The sequence below is a fragment of the Alternaria postmessia genome (assembly GCF_024291825.1).
Source record: "Alternaria postmessia strain BMP 2775 chromosome Unknown scaffold_71, whole genome shotgun sequence".
Lineage (NCBI taxonomy): Eukaryota > Fungi > Ascomycota > Dothideomycetes > Pleosporales > Pleosporaceae > Alternaria > Alternaria postmessia.
The window spans coordinates 108,321-124,704 of record NW_026260144.1 but is presented as its reverse complement, the minus strand read 5'-3'; the positions used below and the strand labels follow the sequence as shown (position 1 = coordinate 124,704).

At 51.1% G+C, this 16,384-nt stretch overlaps 4 protein-coding genes across 4 annotated transcripts; 3 read left to right on the top strand and 1 right to left on the bottom strand.

The window, feature by feature from the left end:
• Positions 1 to 1,898: 1,898 nt before the first annotated feature.
• Positions 1,899 to 2,678, bottom strand: J4E82_008623 (uncharacterized protein; the record flags this gene model as incomplete). The annotated part of the gene is made up of 2 exons (XM_051734854.1): positions 1,899 to 2,566; positions 2,615 to 2,678. 2 exons carry the CDS (start codon positions 2,676 to 2,678, stop codon positions 1,899 to 1,901), a joined length of 732 nt encoding a protein of 243 aa, XP_051585435.1.
• A 754-nt stretch (positions 2,679 to 3,432) lies between these two features.
• On the top strand, positions 3,433 to 3,984 carry J4E82_008622 (uncharacterized protein; the record flags this gene model as incomplete). Its single annotated transcript, XM_051734853.1, has 4 exons — positions 3,433 to 3,445; positions 3,502 to 3,642; positions 3,694 to 3,752; positions 3,805 to 3,984. The coding sequence occupies 4 exons, from the start codon at positions 3,433 to 3,435 to the stop codon at positions 3,982 to 3,984; spliced, it is 393 nt and encodes a 130-aa protein (XP_051585434.1).
• A 497-nt stretch (positions 3,985 to 4,481) lies between these two features.
• Positions 4,482 to 8,046, top strand: J4E82_008621 (uncharacterized protein; the record flags this gene model as incomplete). Its single annotated transcript, XM_051734852.1, has 6 exons — positions 4,482 to 4,486; positions 4,545 to 4,599; positions 4,662 to 6,473; positions 6,522 to 6,701; positions 6,751 to 6,840; positions 6,886 to 8,046. The coding sequence occupies 6 exons, from the start codon at positions 4,482 to 4,484 to the stop codon at positions 8,044 to 8,046; spliced, it is 3,303 nt and encodes a 1,100-aa protein (XP_051585433.1).
• Positions 8,047 to 13,530: 5,484 nt separating this feature from the next.
• J4E82_008620 (uncharacterized protein) lies at positions 13,531 to 15,398 on the top strand (the record flags this gene model as incomplete). The annotated part of the gene is made up of 3 exons (XM_051734851.1): positions 13,531 to 13,585; positions 13,644 to 14,006; positions 14,059 to 15,398. The coding sequence occupies 3 exons, from the start codon at positions 13,531 to 13,533 to the stop codon at positions 15,396 to 15,398; spliced, it is 1,758 nt and encodes a 585-aa protein (XP_051585432.1).
• Positions 15,399 to 16,384: the final 986 nt, after the last annotated feature.

The following is a 16,384-nucleotide window of genomic DNA, read 5'->3' as shown; positions in this document are numbered from 1 at the left end:
GTACCTATGGCCCACCGACGTACCCAACGGCACTTGGGCTGACGCTTACGTGCCCAATTGCTGCTAAGCGCCTATCTACAATGCAAGACATAGGAAAGTGTGGTGATCCCGCTAATCCGACACCAACGCGCCAGCGTAGCGCTCTACCGGCACCATTGCACCCGATCGATGGTCTTCACGACTCCATCAGAGCTTGCCCTCTTGCACCCATAGTCAAGTCATGGCTTCCCTGAGTAGAGGTGCGACACGTTTCCGACTGTGCTGCACTTGTCGTTGCCACCAAGTCTTTCTCCACTCCCTCTTGCTGTCAATGTCGTCGGAATTCTGCCACTCCTCCAATCCCAATTCGTCTTTTGAATTCGTGGCAAAGTTTTTGGCAGCTGACACGGCGCCGTCGTTGAAGGCCCATAATAACAGCTCTCTCTGGAAACCGCCATCTGAACCTGTGGATGTGGTCATCAGGGAATACATGTCCAAATCCCGGTCCTTTGCAAATTCCTTCAACGCTGCGGGGAATGCTTCAGCTGTCTGAGCGCTTGCTTCGTCACCAGCCTTGTTTTGGAGGAACTCGATAGACTTGACAACGGAGCTGACGCCGAGCTTCAGACCACCCTGGTCCCACTGCTTGTAATCTTTCCGAAGTATGTCTTGCAGCTTTAGGCTTCCAATGTCCTTCTTTGCTGCATTGATCTCCTTGTAGAAGCTGGTTCGGTCGAAGCTTGCAGCTAGCTGGGGACAAAGCATAATCTTAGCTTCCAGGTACTCGACAGCCTTACGGTCATGCTCGGTCGTTTTGTTCTCGTCATGGAGATCAGCCGTGTCAATAAGAATACTGGCCAAGCTTAATTGGGCAATATCCGCATCCCAGCGCTGAACAAAGGCAGCGTCATTGGACATGCTATCACCCTGCGCATGAGCTGCTCCAGAAGACAGGGCAGATAGCGAAGCCATATCCCACGATGGCCGACAGTAGTTTGCGATCAAGCTAGTGCAGCTGCCACTCTTCTCGATAATCCTCGGCTCCTCACCTGTGTCCTCCGGAACTTTCTTTTCATCATCATGGTGGTCAATGACGCCAGCGACGCGCTCAGCGTACATCTTGCCTAATTGACCCTGCAGAGCATTGTGGTCTACCAAAATCCATTTGGTATTCTCAGGTGCAAGTTTCGACTCTATGTCGGATAGCGCGGGTAAGTCATCAAGCGTGATCAAGTGCTTCGACTCAATATTGGCGTGTTTAAATACGGCAAGGTATTCCGGCCTTAGCTGAATATCAGCAGCTGGAATATTCGTGATTGGCACGTAAATTGGACTAAAGGCATTCTTGGGCGGTGACATAGACCGAATGTACGCGTATAGAATAGAACATGACATCGAATCAAGGTCTGTAATTCATGAGTTTGGAGCGCCATTGTGGAGCAGAAGTCATGCTCACCCGCAGACTCATTGCCAATGACGAATGTAATCTTCTGACTGGTTTCAATAGCGCTCCGGAGAGCGCCTCTCGCGTGTGTAAGAAAGCCCCGTAAGGAATTCCTCGGCACTGCCATGATGGTGTTTGGCGGTGAGAGATGTGAGAGGATTTTAAGAGGTTCAAAGTAGACGAGCGAATGGTGGTCGAGAATACGGGTGACGTAGAAGAAGCTTGGACCACACCCCGCGCATCACGAGAATGGGAAGGAGCGATAGCAGGAGGGCTAAGAGCAACAATGATGGAGTGAGACCAGTGAGCTTTTCGTATTGAATTCGATTTAATCGCAGCCGCTTTAGTCGCCAAACTCTGGCATCTAGCCTTGCTACCTACCCAGCACTTGGAAAGGCGCCACACGTCCATGATGGTCTTGTGAAAGATGTCGTTCACCATACTAAGGCCTTTCGGAGCGCGATCAATGACTTGCCTAACTGATCTCAACGCTACCTGCAGGAACTCCTTTGGTACTTCGTAACCTGCGTGCGAAGAATTGCATAATGGGCAGCATCTCTTCGCGACTACTTGGCATACCGTCGCCGTTCTTCTTCCACTCTTTGAACTCGATATAGTCGAAAGCGTCTTTCAGCTTCGTCGTAGCACTGTCCGTGACTGCAGACTTCTTGTTTGCCTTGCACACCAGCACCGGGGTCTTGCTCTTGTTCTGCAGAGCTTTCAGGGACACTGATTGTGAGAGTGGCCCACCGATACTTATTACCCCGCCTAGTTCTTCCTCGAGCTCGGCTGCAACCTGCAATCCGACCATGCCGCCTTGCGCGAATCCAAAGATCATGATCTCTCGTCCTTTGTAGCCACATTTCCCAATGAGACCTTCGCGGATGATCTGGTCTAGTACCAGGCGTGTTGACCCCTGGAGACCGGTATCCATGTCCATCTCGCCGGTACTGGAGTCGAAGATCATGTCTTCACCCCAGTGCATTCCACCGAGGTCGAACGGCACGGGGTTCGGTGCCTGTAAGGCGAGACACGCTGTTTCAGGTAGATTCAGCTGCTCACCGAGCTTCGTAAAGGGTGCGTTCGTATCGCCGAGTCCGTGTAGGAGGATCAAGATGTTGGTGGGCGGCTGCGAAGACGGTGCTGCAAAAGTCAGTAGAAGTAGGAGTAACACTGCCAAATGCGACATACGTGGCGTGATGCTGAGCGTCGCTGACGACGGAAAGTCAGCTTTGGTAGGGAGTCGGCCCGGCATGTTGCTGTGAAGATGGCGTTGTGGCTGAGCACATGGTGGAGTTCGAGGCAACAGGTACGATCACGGAGTTTCGGGAGATGCTCGCTCGCTAGCCTACCAAGCTTTCAACAGGAAGATCAAGCAACAACGCGGATCTTCACCCACAGATGGTTCTGGACCTTCGTACAAAAACAAAAGCTGTCGTGCAGGTCTCTGTACGTCCAGCCGTTTACGACCGGAGCTTTCTACAGCTCCAGCCCCTCGATACCAGATTCCAGCCGCTCTGTCATGCGAGGCTAAGCTTTACCAAGGAAGCTTATTTGGCCTGCCGTGCATCCCGCCGGTCTGACGTCCACATCCTGGCTCATTACGCACGCATCTATACCACAATTGGCTGATCATAATACTCCAAACATACCAACACGACACATGGTCCACTAAGATGGAGCCGTTCGTGCGCTGGCGCGTAATGTGGCGCGAGAATGAGCTCAAGGACCCTGCGTATGCTTCATAGCTGTGCCACAAGTGGTCCCTGGATGGCTGCGCGATGAGAAAGAGAGGGGCACGATCGGCCCTGGTGGATGATTTGGTACTGCCAACAGTTGCATGAATGCTGGCCGCCTATGACGCCGACCGGCAGCAGCTGGCTGCGGAGAGATACTTAAAGCGAGGTCAGGTACGCTTTCTAGGACACTGCACTCAAACACTATCCTCTCAACACTTCAACAGCAAAAGAACCTTACTTGTATTCACATTTCCACTTCATATCTTCACAATGGGCTTCTGGGGTAAGTCTTCCATCCTGATCGTTCAAGAGAATCTGATATTAATCTTCATCGTACAGACAACAACGAAGACAACTACCAGAAGGTATACGAGAACGACAACTTCGAGGAGAACAAGTCTAGCTTGGGACATGAGGTGATCGCTGGAGGAGCTGCCTTCGCTGGGTTCAAGGCTTTCGAGGACCATCAGCGCAAGGAGGGTAAGTGTTCCCTCTCTTGTGACTGCCATCTTACGCTGACACCTAATGCAGGCAAGCCCGTATCCCACCAATTCGCTAAAGAGCTACTGGCTGGCTTCGCAGGTGCCGAGGTAAGCATTTTGTACGTAGGAAGACGAGATGGATACTAATCGGGATCTGTAGGTCGACAAGCTTGCTGAGACAAAGGGCGAGGACTGGTTCGACCGCGAGAAGGCGAAGCGAAGCGCGGAACAACACGCCGAGCGCATGTACGACGAGCACTACATCGAGAACCAGGAGGCCGACCAGTACAACCCCCAGCAATATGGTCGCCCAGAGAGGTTCGAGCGACGCGGATGGTAGCGGAGCAGAGAAGACTATGATTGGTGCAGTCTCGTAGAAGGAATGAACAAACCAATAAATGACTAGCTTATCGAAATGCACACCCTTGCTTTTGGTCAGCCTCTCAAAACTGTCAACGTGTTTCGCGAATGGTGTCAGCCACTGCTATGCCTAGATGTGTTGATATACATTCGGATCGGGTCCTGTTATTAGGGTGAATGAGGGGGTCCACAGCCTGACTAGGTATGACGTTGTCGCCAATGTCGCCAATCTTGCCAAGTGCGTGCATGATTCGTGCAAATCTCCTCCGCGATAGACACACCTCAGCGTGACGGCGCTCGCATTACGTTCGAAGTGCTCGAAAGTAGCACACGACCATCTTCGCGGTCACCGACACACATTCAACAGGTCGGATCCCGATATATTGTCACCCTGTGGGATCCGATGAGCCTGCAAGAAACGCGCTTTTGTGCCCTCCTTTCATCGTGTTTCGCGGTTGACGCGCCAACGACGTAGTGATGAAGTTTGCGAAGTGAGACAGCGCGTTCGAGTATCACCAGCCACAGGACTGACTGCAACAGAGAACTAGAGCGCGATCTCGTTCCGGAGTGGCGGCTCAAGTACTTAGACTACAAGGTGATGCCGACTTCCGCTAGCCCATATCTAGCACCACCGCAGTTGACTGACGATGCCTACAGGTTGGCAAAAAGAAGCTCAAGGCCATCAGTCGGGCCCTCCGCAACGTAGAATCCACCCCACGACTCCGGCGACGCGGCACCAACGTCCTCCCCTCGCCCTTTGATGCGGCTCCGAAATACACGTACCTCAATCGCGACCATGCGCGACAAGGCGAAACGGGCAGCACGAGAGACCCCGGAGACCTGAGGGCCCTTGCCATAACGAACAGCCGGAGCCAGCACAGCCTGCAGCAGCGAGAGAATGGCGACCGGACTGGACGCACACCCGAAGAAGAGCCATTGACTCAGGGCGGGAGCGATCGCCGAGACTGGGCCAACAACTACGGCAGCTTTGGTGGGAATCTGTCTGGTGGCACGCAGAACAGCTCTGCAGCCAAAGCCAGAGCCCCGCCGTCTCTGAAGCTCCCTGGCGCAGCTCTCGATCCCGACAATGTCTCCCCACAAGTCGAAGGTGCGTCAGGCGCGTCACTGCGGAGGCAGAAGACAGTCAAGCTTCCGTCTCCTGTGGAAAACGAAGATGGCAATGACAACGCCTTCGAAATCGGAAAGACTGTCTCGCCCAACAAGCATCACAACTCGCTGCCAAACAGATACAAGAGCGTCTTCACTCCCCAGCGCATGAACTCCCTGCCAGGACCCATCACCCAGCACAAGTCGCGTCCGTCAGTACGCCGAATGTTCTCGCTAAGCAACAAGACACCTCCAGATAGCCCGGGTGATGTCCCACTCGAAGCCTACCGTGATCTCGACTTCCGCCAAGCCGAGTTCTTCAACTTTCTTGATGGCGAATTGGATAAGATCGAGACGTTCTACAAGCACAAGGAAGACGAGGCTACCAAGCGTCTATCTGTCCTCCGCGACCAACTTCACATCATGCGGGACCGACGTATCGACGATGTCATCAAGCGCCAGACCGATAAGATGAACGCCAAGGCTCGCAAGAAGCATGATGGGAAATATGTCCTGAGCAACGGCCAAAATAGCAGCTCAGGTGACGAGAATCAGCAGGTCAACAAGACGAACGGAGGCACTCTCAAAGATGCTTTCCTTAACCCCATAGATGCTGCATTAGACGCCATCAACGCGGGCAAGTATGGGAAGAGCACCAAGAACATAACACAGCTTGCGACGCCAGCAGCACTCCAGCCCAAAGACCACCCCGATAGTCGCCGCGACTTTACCAGACGGCCCGAATTGCCTGACGTGCCGTATCAAACAGCGAAACGGAAGCTCAAGGTTGCACTACAAGAGTACTATCGAGGGCTGGAGCTTCTGAAGTCCTATGCGTTACTGAACCGGACTGCCTTCCGAAAGATCAACAAGAAGTACGATAAAACCGTCAACGCGCGACCGTCATCGCGTTACATGAACGAGAAGGTGAACCAAGCCTGGTTTGTGAATAGCGATGTAATCGAGGGACACATTCGAGCAACCGAGGACCTATATGCAAGATACTTCGAGAAAGGCAACCATAAAGTTGCCATCGGGAAGTTACGCATCAAGATCGCACGAGCAGGCGATTACACAGACAACACATTCCGTAACGGTCTGCTGTTGTCAGCGGGTACCATACTTGGCATCCAGGGGCTCATCAAAGCAAGTCAGATAACGGATTTGCATGATCCTGACGGCTCCGTGCTTGCGATGAACACGAGCTATTTACTGCAGATCTACGCTGGATACTTCCTGATCAACTTTCTTCTTCTCTTGTTCTGCATGGCGTGTCGGGTCTGGCACGAGCACAAGATCAATTACGTTTTCATTTTCGAATATGATACCCGCCACCACTTGGACTGGAGGCAACTTGCAGAGGTCAGTAGTGACCATGTCTATACTGTTTCTAACACTAACCCACGACAGCTTCCTTGCTGGACTTTGTTCATGCTTGGACTATGTATGCAAATCAACTTTCATCAGGTTGGGGGAGACAATCTTTACCTCTACTATCCGGTCATTCTCATCGGCATATCGGTTTTGCTGTTATTCAATCCTTTGAAGATATTTTACTTCCGTACCCGCATGTGGTTGCTATACTCGCTAGTCAGTATTCTAGTCACGCTTGATAGTATCTCTACTAACGCAATACCAGTGGCGCCTGTTGCTCGCTGGTATTTACCCTGTCGAATGGCGAGACTTCTACCTCGGCGATATGTTCTGTTCCCTCACCTACAGCATGAGTGTAAGTCAGCCAAACGCATCCTTGTCTCAATACTGAAAGTCCTAGGGTATCGCGTTGTTCTTTTGTCTCTACGCGCACGACTGGAACAACCCACCGCAATGCAACTCATCTCACTTGCGCATTACCGGGTTTCTCAGTACGTTGCCAGGTATATGGCGATTGATGCAATGTCTGCGTCGTTACAAAGACACCGGAAATAAGTTCCCTCATTTACTTAACGGCGGAAAGTACATGGCGACTATCCTGTTCTATGCCTCCATCAGCATCTACCGCATGGATCAGAAGACGTCCACCAAGGCAGTCTTCATACTTTTTGCAACCATCAACGGCATCTACACGAGCTTTTGGGACATTTACTACGACTGGAGTCTCGGTGACCCGCATGCCAAGCACCCATTCTTGCGGAAGGAACTCGGATACAAAAAGGTGTGGTGGTACTACACTGCCATGTGCATTGATCCAATCCTACGATTCAACTGGGTGATGTATACTGTTACACCTCTGCAATTACAACACTCGGCTGTCACCTCTTTCTGTGTCTCGCTCAGTGAGATCTTCAGGAGAGGCATGTGGTCCATCTTCCGTGTCGAGAACGAGCACTGCACGAACGTTGGTCGATTCCGGGCAAGCAGGGATGTACCACTGCCATACTATGTACCCATGGATGCTGAGGTAGAGGAAGACCACACCTCGGGCATTCCGCGCGGGCCTACACAGATTGACGAGGAACAGCCTGATGAGTATCGTCCACGGACACCGACAGAGGACCAGGTTCGTCGTCCTGCTACAGCCACAGGAGCAGAACTTGGACAGTCTCAGTCGCCTGCTCGCAAGCGCCGCGGTCCCCTGGACGAATTTCGCCCATCTCCCCTGCAGCGCGCATTTACACACGTCGGCGATATCTTCCGCGATGCACACGCTGAGGACTTCGAGCGCAAGACAAAACCTGAGCTTGGTCATGATCCTCGCGATGCGAACAAAATGGAAGAAGACGACACAGATGATGAATCGGACAATGACGAGGAGCAGGAAGAGGTTCCAGACGAGAATGGCAGCGACGGCGCGGATAGCAGGAACAGCGATGCAGAACTCGAGGTCGATAACGAAGTCGAAGACGATGAGGAGCAAAGTGCGTTGTCACGGATACGCGAAGACTTTGCAATCGGTGTGAGTGGTGCACGAAGCGACTGTACACATCAAGAGTAATTCAAGCCACAAGCATATGGTATGCTCAACAATACACGGATGAATAAGAACACTGAAATCAGCGCATTGATAATTTGTTTCTTCAATTTAGTAAACATATTTCCTTCCGCTACTCTCGATCCCAACCACTTCTGCACACTAGACCCTTTCCCAAAGCCCGTCCCAAAAACTCCGTATCCCTGAACCAAGTTACCATCCCGCGGCTTCCTCTTACTGCAATTAGTGTACAGAGTATTCGGCGTACCAAAGTCCTTCCGAGGCACCTGAGCGCGCCATGCCAAGGACCATTTTTTCGTCTCATAACGAGGTGCGCCTTTACATCCACTACACCGAGAGCATGCTCGTCCCCATGGGCATAATCCCAACACATGTTTTTTGATCGTTCACTGTCGAGCAGTCCATTCCGTATCTATCATCTCTCCCCCATCCTTTCGTATTCGGTCCCCTTCCTCCTCTCCGCCGAGCTCCAACTCCGAACCGGCGGTGTGTACTTGTACTTTGGGTCGAACGGCGCCCTGCACTTATCACAGCGGTACACTCCGTCCTTGTCGGGACCTAGTGCGATTGGCACTATGTTAGGGCATTTAGCGCAGAACCAGTCGCCCTTTGATTTGGGGCAGTAGGCGATGTTGTTCAGGCAGGGGCCGTTGTGCGAAGCGGGATTGGGGAAATCGCACCCAGAGCAGCGATAGGGTGTTGCTGCTGGCATCTTTGATCGTAGTACAAGTAGTTGGTTGGTAGGGGTTTGGTGTTGTGGTCGTTATTGATATGGTTGTATAGGATAGGAAGATTGATTGTAGGGTTGTAAGGGCGAATGGGTGCTTGATTTCTCTATTGATCGTGAAGCTGGGAGAGGTGGTATTTAGACCTGGGATGGTTGGATGGTTCTTTTGAGATTCTTCTTTCTTTTGGTCTTCGTACCGACAAGTTGCTATACATATGCAAAGAGAAGGTTTGTGCGTCGTGGGGGGGTCGGCGACAATGGTTCTCACGAAGTCAAAAGCCCGAAGTCTTTCGGGTTTGTTCAAAAGCTGTTTCGATTACCTACAGTATCCGTTACAGAAAGGTGATTGCTCACACTCGTCTTCTGGAGTTTCATCACGTCCAGGACGTCATCCCGGGAACATATTACACATAACTCAAAGTCAAATGACCTCACATCCCTCAAAACGACACGTTTTTGAATAGTAATCCAACCCATATACAGCCTCGTTCAGCCCGGGTATTCGGTCGATGAAACAGCATTTTTTTTACTATACTGTTCTGTCTTGTTCATTTGGTGCACCGTGTGATGTATTCTTGGCGGGAAAAAGCAACCAAGAGGATGACGTGCACGCCACTCCTCAGCCGCACTAATCATGAAACGGATAACAAGACGTTCATCTCAAGTACGTGGCTGCTTCCGCGTGTCCGGATTTGCTCCGTACCACGTTTTCTTATGTTCCGTTCCACGTGGACGTGGTCCCCGGTGTTGCAGATCAACGTAGAATGACAAATAGAATAGGTAAAGAATCCATGAAGCTTCGAAAGTGAGGCGGTGCCGTGTTCTTTTTTGTATCACCTTAACGAGAACTGACGACGGCCGAGTAACTTAGAAAGCTGACATCGCGCATCATGGGCAATTGTGCAATGTGGCAGGTAGATGTCCGGAAAACCATATCATGTGTCAAGTCTCAGCTCCTCGCGAATGATGTGAGCCTGATTTTAGCCATTTTCTTGCACTATCCACTTATTATGAAATCTGTAACCGCCTGAATTTACCACCGTTGCATGTTGCCTTCAAAGGTTCATCTCACTCCATATGACTACAAGCTTGATAGATTCTTCATCATCTCCAGAATCGCCATTCAGACCCGCCGCCTTCTTCCAAACCGCATCATGATCTTTTAGCTTACCCGCCCCTATCTTGTTGACTTCATTGACGAAACCATAGGGACCCTCACCAAAGGCACCAAACTTCTTTACCCACCCCAGCATTTGCATACCAGCCAGTATAGGTATATGGCTAGTCTTGAGACCTTGACAGCCAGTATCGGAACTATGCGATAATTTCAGCTGCAGTTCGTCAATCTTCTCCGACTCTATTATTTACTCCTGGAGCAAGGCAAACAGGGCCCTAGCTTTACCTAGTTATGCTCGAGATTAGAACAGCGATTTCTTGCATAATATCGTTTTAATCTAGGACTGTATCGAGATGTTCTCTGGTCGCACTTTGCGCTTTATCTGCCTTGGTGGTGGTGGTCTCTGTTGCTAGGAGCATCGTTCTTTCCACGAGCTTGCGGTAGTTTCAGATCAATGTTTTGAGCGCAAGATTGCAGTCGCTGAACTTTGCGCTTTGGGCGGCCGGATGGGGTTCAAAGCGGAAATTGGAATACAGCTGATTCTGGCGAGAAGTAAAGGCAGGATTCTCGGAGATCAGTTTGTGTTGTAGTGTGTTGTAGTGTGTTGATTGGTCTTTATAGCAAACCTAAGATGTCATTTGATATGTCAACTGGGAGTATTATGCCTCCATATATGTTTGAAAACTCGAACAATACTATGAATAGGCTAACAGGAAATGAAATACTGTACCGCTTAGAGATTTTCCACCCGATGGCCCTTACAGTAATATTTTGGCGTAAGAGAATCTGTGCATATTGTTGTGGCCTGACATGAGAGTCTCGATACTATCAACTGACCGTTCAGTGCCTTTGCTAAACTCATCTACAGTACTTGACATCGACTCCAAACAGCGCAGTTCCCAAGCGTCGTAGATAAGCGTAGGTTGCTCAAGTTCTCTAACCTCCATAACGACCATGTCTTTTTGGTTGAGTATAGGTTCGAGAGCATTGACAACTGTGTTACATTAACGACAATACAGTGAATGGGTACAACCACTATCGCAAGTGGCGACTAGACCGCCGCAGAGAGTATTGGCACAAGGGACGTATCCTTCTCACAGTAACCTTGGTGTCATTGCAGACAATTCCTTTGGCAGACTGCAGGAGATGATGTAGACCGTCGTCGAAAACGGCTGCGGCAATTGAATCTAGGCATTTTGGTGCTTGACGGATAGCAAAAGTGGTTCAGCGCTATGTTGAAAATATGTATAACGGTAGGTATTCCAGTCTTGGAAATCGTTGGCAAAACAAAGGAGGCACACGTTGGTTGGGAAGCTGTTTACTAGTGACCGGTGATGTTCGTGGCTTGAGGACGGTACTAACAACGCTATGAGCGGGGTCAACCATCTAGCGCATGCATTCTTGACGGACTCCAGGTAGACGTCTTGCACGATGTCGTAGTCTGGGCCGTAAATTGCCGACATAATCCATTCGGTAGTACTCCTCATCGACCTCCGTAGTGATAAAGCCAGCGCTCCTCGTCTCTTCTCAGATCTCAGCGACTCCCAAGACTGGTTTTAACATCATGTACTTCCTGAGGCCAGATGTAGACAAGGAAATCACATCACCTGTACGCATGCTGGCTCTCTATAGATTGCTAGTGTCAATTCAGCTTGACACACACACGCTCGTGAGCATTGTTGGCATAAGAACAGCGGGTTGACCGTAGAGGGTTCGATAGTAATCCGTCGTGTGCTGCTTAGGTCAAAGTCGTACAATCCGCCGGAAGCATTGGAAGGACAGGAAGAGTTAGGGGCAAGTGTCCAAAACAAGGCCGTAAGTAGAGCGCGAATTGACAGCACATAGCGTGGGGGTCTGTGGCTCCAGTTGTCGAATAGCAGGAAATCATTATGCCGTGGCGCCGCATAACGCTGTCATTTACAAGACAGTCTTCCAAGGTACGTCCTAGGGGCTGGAAAGTCGCGGTCGGGACGAAGCGAGCCGACTAGACCACTTTAAGTGGGTACCTGCATGGGTGTCGCAGTCATCTTCGTCACGACTTCAAGTTTAGGCGCGTCAATGAAAGAGATGGGAGATGGTGGCTTGATGCAGTGCAATATAGAGATCGTTCGATGAACGGTGGATGAGATTAACGAACCATCGAAACGCAATGCTCCAATCGTGGACTGCCTGCGACGCGGCACAGAGGATAATCGCTGACTCGTGAAAGACGTGAAACCGAGATGATTCAAGCTCAAACTAACAAGAGCATCTAGAACAATGGAAGAGCCCCTACCTTGTATTGATGGGACTGTTAGCGCCAGGCACGGAACTGGGAGATGAGACGGATCGCTGCTCATTTCACGCACGGAAGCGAACATGTAAAAGCGATCGGATCGATAGGCGAAGCCGCGGCTGCGTTGATTTGTGTCATCTCGGTAGTTGTCGTGGAGAGGGCAGGTACGGCCTGTAGCGTGCGAAATACGATCGTGAATGAGAAAAGAAAAGATCGTTGACGTAAATGTATCCGCTGAGCTTAGACTTGACGCGATATCACATGATCAGACCATCACCAGAATGCAGACCAGCGATGATCGGATCCGCACCCGCACCTCAGTAGTGCTCTGTCACACCGCTTACAAGAAGAGGTGCGACAGGTCTCGCGGGGTAGACAATGGTGTTGATGGCGATTGGGTCTCGTGAGCCTCAGCAGATAACGCAAGCGGATGCATGTCATTTCCTTGGCCTGCCATTGGTGCAGGATGCTACTCAAAGATATGAGGTTTCGCGGAGGCTGCAGAGTAGAGTGATATTGTTCATAGCACACAGGAAGGTGTGTCGAAAGAAGGATGCCTCGTGACGCTCGGTAGCGCCACCAAGTTCCGCGTGGGCTTGACCTGACATGTTACTCAACAAATCTAAAAGGAACCACGACCTCTGCGGGAACTGCCCGCAGGCCTCTCAGATGCTCGCACTGTGGAGTTTGGGCATTGCTAGCAGGATGATCGATGCTTTGGTTTTCGATGTCTTTGTCGAACAAAGCAAATGGTGAGATTCCATGGTCCGCGGCAGCCGTGCAAGCTACGACCGTGGAAAGTACGGTGAGCAAGCCAATAGTTGAGACAGGGTTGCTTTGCCTGCCTCAACTGCAGCACCCCTTGGCGGTCATTCTCACTATGACGTATGAATCGAACGACAAGGGTAACCCGCCCCGGGCAAGTCCAAGATCTGGCCTAGTAAAACTCAATCGACGGGTTGACACCTGCAAACAGCAAATCTGGCAGGCAAATTTGACGGAGTTCGGCGAGCTGGCGTGTATTGGTCCCAGCATGCGCAGCCGCACTCGTCGGAAGGGTGCTTCCAAACATGAGTTCAACGGCCGGGGGTTTTCAAGCAATCGGAATTGAGGCGGCACAAGCGAGTTTTGTGTCTGCATCTAACAGGGAACGGCGAGGCTGCAGCACGTTTATCGCGAATGCGGGAAACGCTAGTTGTTGGGGCACGGTGCATGTCGCGAATCCATTGAGGGGAATCTGTCGGCCCGCGCTTGCTCTCACCTAGTGGCGCTATGATAAGCTGTTGCCCGTAAAACCTTGATTCCCATCTTCTGTTATTATGCGAAACTCCTCAACCTCCATTCTCTAGTAATCGTAATACTGCCAGTATGCCTCCCGATCCAAAGGACGCGCCGTTCCCCACCAAGCAGCTCATTATTCTCGGTATGTGTGGCGGCTGCAGTGATGTCATTGTGATTGGATGTTTCTGACCACCGCGTAGGAATATGCCGATTCTCCGAGCCTCTCGCTTTCAACTCTATCCTGGCCTATTCGGCCCTCATGGTTCAGGACTTGGGAATTAGCAAACACGATGCTTCTTTCTACGCTGGACTCTTGGTGTCCGCTTACGCCATCGCCGAGGCCATGACAGCCCCGTTATGGGGAATGGTTTCTGATGTCTACGGCCGGAAACCCGTCGCGCTTATTGGTCTGCTCGGCGTTGCCCTGTCAAGTCTCTTGTTCGGTGTTGCGCAGACATATTGGGTCGCGCTGCTTGCGCGCTTTATCGGCGGTGCATTGAATGGAAACGTTGCAATCATGCAAACCATGGTCGCAGAGTCGGTCAAGAATCCGGCCCACGAGCGTGAGTAAATCGCGCAATACCCCATCCCGCATGGCCATCTAACCAGAGATAGCGCGTGCATATGCGACACAGCCCTTCGTCTGGACGGTGGGCGGTATTATCGGTTCAGCAATGGGTGGTTTCCTCGCCCAACCGGCACGACTCTACCCTCATGCTTTCGACAAGCATGGTCTCTTCGGACGCTACCCGTATCTTCTCCCTAACCTCATCGCAGCCATTGGGATTATGCTAGCCATCCTCCAGGGTATGATCTTCTTGGAGGAAACACTTGTCCGTGAAGAGAAGGAGGAGGGAGCAAACGGTATCGCGGACCACCATGAACAGCATGATTACCACGACCACCTGGATACCATCAACGAAACCCCTGCTAACGAGCGAAGCCGTCTTCTTGGACCACCCGCAAACCACCCGCATGCGAACCGAGAGGCCCGAGGCTCAACCGCTGGCTCTATGCGGCACCGTGGCTCCATTGCTAGCTACACGCGCGACAGGTTGGCCTCCATGTCCGTTTCTGGCAGCATTCGACACATCCGCAAAAGGGCTTCCTTCTTGGAAGAGGGTATGCCCATGCCCTTCGACCAAAGGTTCGATATCCGCCGTTCATCTTTTGGAACCATGCACTCGATCAAGATCCAGCAGGACGTGCTACCCATGCGCGGTGGGCCGACCCCGAAACCCCGCAAGACCTTCAACCGAACTGTAGTCATGATCGTCCTCGCTATGTCCATCTTTGCTTTCCACCAAATGGCCTTCATCTCGATCCTCCCGGTTTACATCCTTGATACACCTACAACGACTGGCCTAGATTTCAAGGGCGGACTAGGAATGGATCTACCAGACGTCGGGAAATTCCTCACGGTCAACGGCTTCATCACTCTTTTTGTCCAGGGCTTCATCTTCCCTATCTTTGTCGAATGGGCTGGTGTCTGGAACTCATTCATCTGGATGATTATTCTTTACCCGATCACTTACCTGATTGTGCCCTTCATCAGCGCCTTTCCCCATGAGCTCGAGACCCCGGGTATCTACCTTTCGCTTTTCCTGCAGGCATTCTTCGGTATCATCGTGTTCCCATGCGCCCTGATCCTGATGAAGAACGCCGTTCCATCGCCCCTCGTCCTTGGTCGTGTCAATGGTATCGCTATGTCGGCCTGCTGTCTGGCGAGAACAATTTCCTCACCTCTTATCGGATTGATCTACTCCCTCGGAGGATCCGCGGCAGCCTGGTTCGCCCTTGCTGCTGCTGCTATCTTTGGCATGGTCCAATTATTCTGGGTTCCCAAAGAGGATGTTGGTGCCGTTCAAATCGACAATGGTCTTAAGAAGGTTATGCATCATGACATGGACGAGGACGCAGTAGACGACATTTCCATCATCGAGTCAGTCCGATAATAGAGCTCAAGAAGATAACGAAAGCATTGTGCGAAAAGCGGTGGATTATGGAGTAATAATCTTCTAGACGTCTTGGTATTCGGCGTTGCATGTTCATCCGGCGTTTATGGCTTGCCTCGATGTGCTTACATCTTGAGCGCTCATTTTCTATGTTCTTTACGGATGCGAGCATCTGAGCAGTCTTCTTGCATAGCGACCTGAGAAACTGAATGTCATTCACGTCGCGTCTTGCACGAACCTCAACTCTGAACCGATAATGTGTGATGCTTGACAGTCAGTCTATACTTGGGATGATGACCCACTTGGACAGTCCGTGCAACCCGTCTTACTCACGCACAGACAGCTATCTACTGCAAGACGATCCAGGCCCACAGTGGGTCTACTCCAAGGTTACCACAGGGTTGGTGCAGCGCACGGAATGGCGGACATCCGGTATAATGATCACGATGGATCTACGCAGTCGTAATGAAGGAAGAGATGAGCTTTATCTAACGAGCCAATGAATCTGAAAGGAAGTCTTGAAAGCTCTAAACGTCAGGTTTTGAGATTGAAGAGCGTGAACGTTGTTGCATCGGGCAAAACCAGGTCTCTGATAACAATGCATTGCGCGACAGCTGAATGCTTATCATTCTTGGGTTCGTATAAGTGATAGCAATTCGACAAGGTAGATAGCAAGCAACAACCACAATGACTGCAACAGTGACCCATTGAAAGCAATCTAAAATAGAAACAAAAGCCATAAGAACACGAAGATAGCTCCCGTACGATATGTTAGTTTCCCGAACTATCCTGAACCGCTAAATCGTCCTGCCGACTATCTCTGTGAGCATACTTTGCTAGCTGCTTTGTGGTATTGCGCAGTTGGCGGACTACGAACATGGGTTTGTGGGGGGTTGCATCGTGGAGTCTTGGTTGGGATGCACATAGTAGGTTCGGGAGGAGATACCATGTTGTGAGAGGCAACCTTAGAGAAAGCACTGACGAAG